The 2166-nt window shown below is 38.3% G+C and overlaps 1 protein-coding gene across 1 annotated transcript; it reads right to left on the bottom strand.

The window, feature by feature from the left end:
- Nucleotides 1-261: 261 nt before the first annotated feature.
- LOC148103112 (ladderlectin-like) lies at nucleotides 262-1774 on the bottom strand. The gene is made up of 6 exons (XM_087838668.1): nucleotides 1714-1774; nucleotides 1559-1609; nucleotides 1275-1384; nucleotides 1043-1177; nucleotides 712-823; nucleotides 262-419 (listed from the first exon to the last, which is right to left on the bottom strand). The coding sequence occupies exons 1-6, from the start codon at nucleotides 1772-1774 to the stop codon at nucleotides 349-351; spliced, it is 540 nt and encodes a 179-aa protein (XP_087694794.1). The 3' UTR covers nucleotides 262-348.
- Between the last annotated feature and the right edge of the window lie 392 nt (nucleotides 1775-2166).

A 2166-nucleotide genomic window follows, 5' to 3' on the forward strand; every position in this document is an offset into this window, starting at 1 on the left:
GTTTTTAAGCTCAGAGAACTAGTTCGATTTTACAGTGCAGATGTGATATTTAAGAGTACACTGATAAGCATGAAGCATTTAAATGCACAGACCACACAGATTCAATGCTTAAGATTTTAATGATGAAGAAGATGAGAAACAACAACTCATTCTGGGAAACAAAGTTTTGCTAAAAGCATTCTTTCAAGTACACATGCAATTTGCTCCTGTTAAAAGAGCAACTCCAGCTTATGTCGCTTGTCGCTTCATTCCTTATGCAGCATTACAGTAAAAGAAAAGAAGTAAATCAAATCAGATATATATTAGAGCTGTCGTCAGGTAGGCCACGCCTTCACGAGAGCCCAGGAATCAGCAGATGGCCTTGACACAAATAAATGGGAATTGGCTGTCACATCTCCCATCATTCCAACACTTGCGTCCTGTAAGTACATAAAATCAGCATGAACTGAAATCACAATCACATGGAGAAATGATTCCTGATCTAAATATGTTGTTCTGTATAACAACAGCACCTGACACATACATGTGTTTAGTATTGCATCAAAACACTATGTAAATAATTAATATGATAGAAAAATGTACATTTTTTCACTCATCACTGTTTGTCACATTAAATGCATAAAGATTATTTGGGGGATTCTGGGTATTGTTTCCTTTTTTCTTTAACATTTATAGTGCTCTTACATTGTACTTTTTTCACAGAAGGTTTACCTGAAAAATTCACCATTAAGCAATGCTCGTTTCCCCCAGCGTTGTTAGGTTCTCCGTGACACCATTGTGTAAATGTGAAATAGGTTCCATCGATCCAAAACCAGTAATTCTCCTAGAAAACAGAAAAACATGGATACAATAATATGAAGAAGGAATTTTAAAGTCTTGAATAATCAGATCCCATCTTAAAGAGCTCCATATCTACTGCAGATGGGAACTAATCCCTGAGCCTGCCTCAGGTTTCTTCCTGTTAAAAACAGTTTTTCTTCCCCACTGTCACCAAGTGCTTGCTAATGGGGGAGGGTCATCTGAATAATGATAAGTGATCTACCTGTTGACCATCTGAGCCACCAACCCATGTTAGTCCACTTTCACGAGAGGCACTAGATATGACGGCACTAATGAACTGGTTCTCGTCGTAGCTCTTTACAGATGCCAGGTTTGCATTCAAGGACTGGCAGATTCGCTACAACGGAAATCAACAGACTGAGTTCATAGAAATGACAACATAAACAGAAAGATTTCACAAAGGATAAATGATAAATTCACATCACTGCTTTTACCTCGGCCTGAGCCCAAGTGGTTTGATGGTTATTGTAGAGAAAGCATCGATTCCCATACTGAGTCCAGCCGCTTGGACAAGATGCTGCTCTCTTCTCAACGTGATGTTCTCCTGAAGACAATCAAAGAATATTGAGCTACTTTACTGTGTCGGAAAAAGCTTTAATATAAATTCATACTCGATGTACTCATCCATCACACATGAAAACAAATTCATGAAAACTGACACAGGAAAGCTGAAACTGATGATAAAAATGTGATTCGTTTTGGTGAAAAGTCCACTGACCTGCTGAAATGAATGCCTCTGTCCCATTACGGGCCATTTCATCTGGAAGTGCTAGACAAATTACAACAGCAAATGTTGATTTTCATCATAATTTTCAGTTCAATATATTCATGCATAAGATGTATAGATGATGCTCAGTATACTGGAACACTCACCAGCAGCAGTGCCCAGAGCCACCATTGCACAGAGAAGTGTAGACGCAGTCAGCAGCTTCATGGTGATGTTTAGTATCTCTGTACAAATCAGGAAATTCAAAGTAGGTCGTTTATTAAAGAAAAGACAATAATCTGACACTTTCCAGCAAGCATTTGATATAATACCTTATCGTCCTTGTTATCAGTATCAGCTTGTAACTTCAGCCTTCGAGTGTGGAGGTGCTGATCAAACCTAACACCAGCACTTATATACTGTTTCTGTAGCTCCACTCAAACCAAGAACAAACAGACCAAAAACACACTGATATTTATTTTAGCTCCATGCTTGCTTGCATTTCGCTGTTTTTTACCTCCACCCAGATAAAATTTCGCTGCTGTTTAATTTGTCATATTGACTGATGGTCAACAAAGAGATACATAAGCTCATCTTTGTGTCACACTGTTGTTTTGCAT

This window comes from Neolamprologus brichardi, chromosome 3, assembly GCF_056152115.1.
Source record: "Neolamprologus brichardi isolate AB-2024 chromosome 3, ASM5615211v1, whole genome shotgun sequence".
NCBI lineage: Eukaryota > Metazoa > Chordata > Actinopteri > Cichliformes > Cichlidae > Neolamprologus > Neolamprologus brichardi.

What these genes read in the sequence shown, in the direction of transcription:
- LOC148103112 (XM_087838668.1), bottom strand. Translation starts at nt 1,774, where the DNA reads ATGAAGCTGCTGACTGCGTCTACACTTCTCTGTGCAATGGTGGCTCTG. An exon ending in GGCTCTGGGCACTGCTGCTG is followed by an intron (nt 1,610 to 1,713) that starts GTGAGTGTTCCA and finishes TAATTTGTCTAG; the next exon opens with CACTTCCAGATGAAATGGCC. An exon ending in AGAGGCATTCATTTCAGCAG is followed by an intron (nt 1,385 to 1,558) that starts GTCAGTGGACTT and finishes GATTGTCTTCAG; the next exon opens with GAGAACATCACGTTGAGAAG.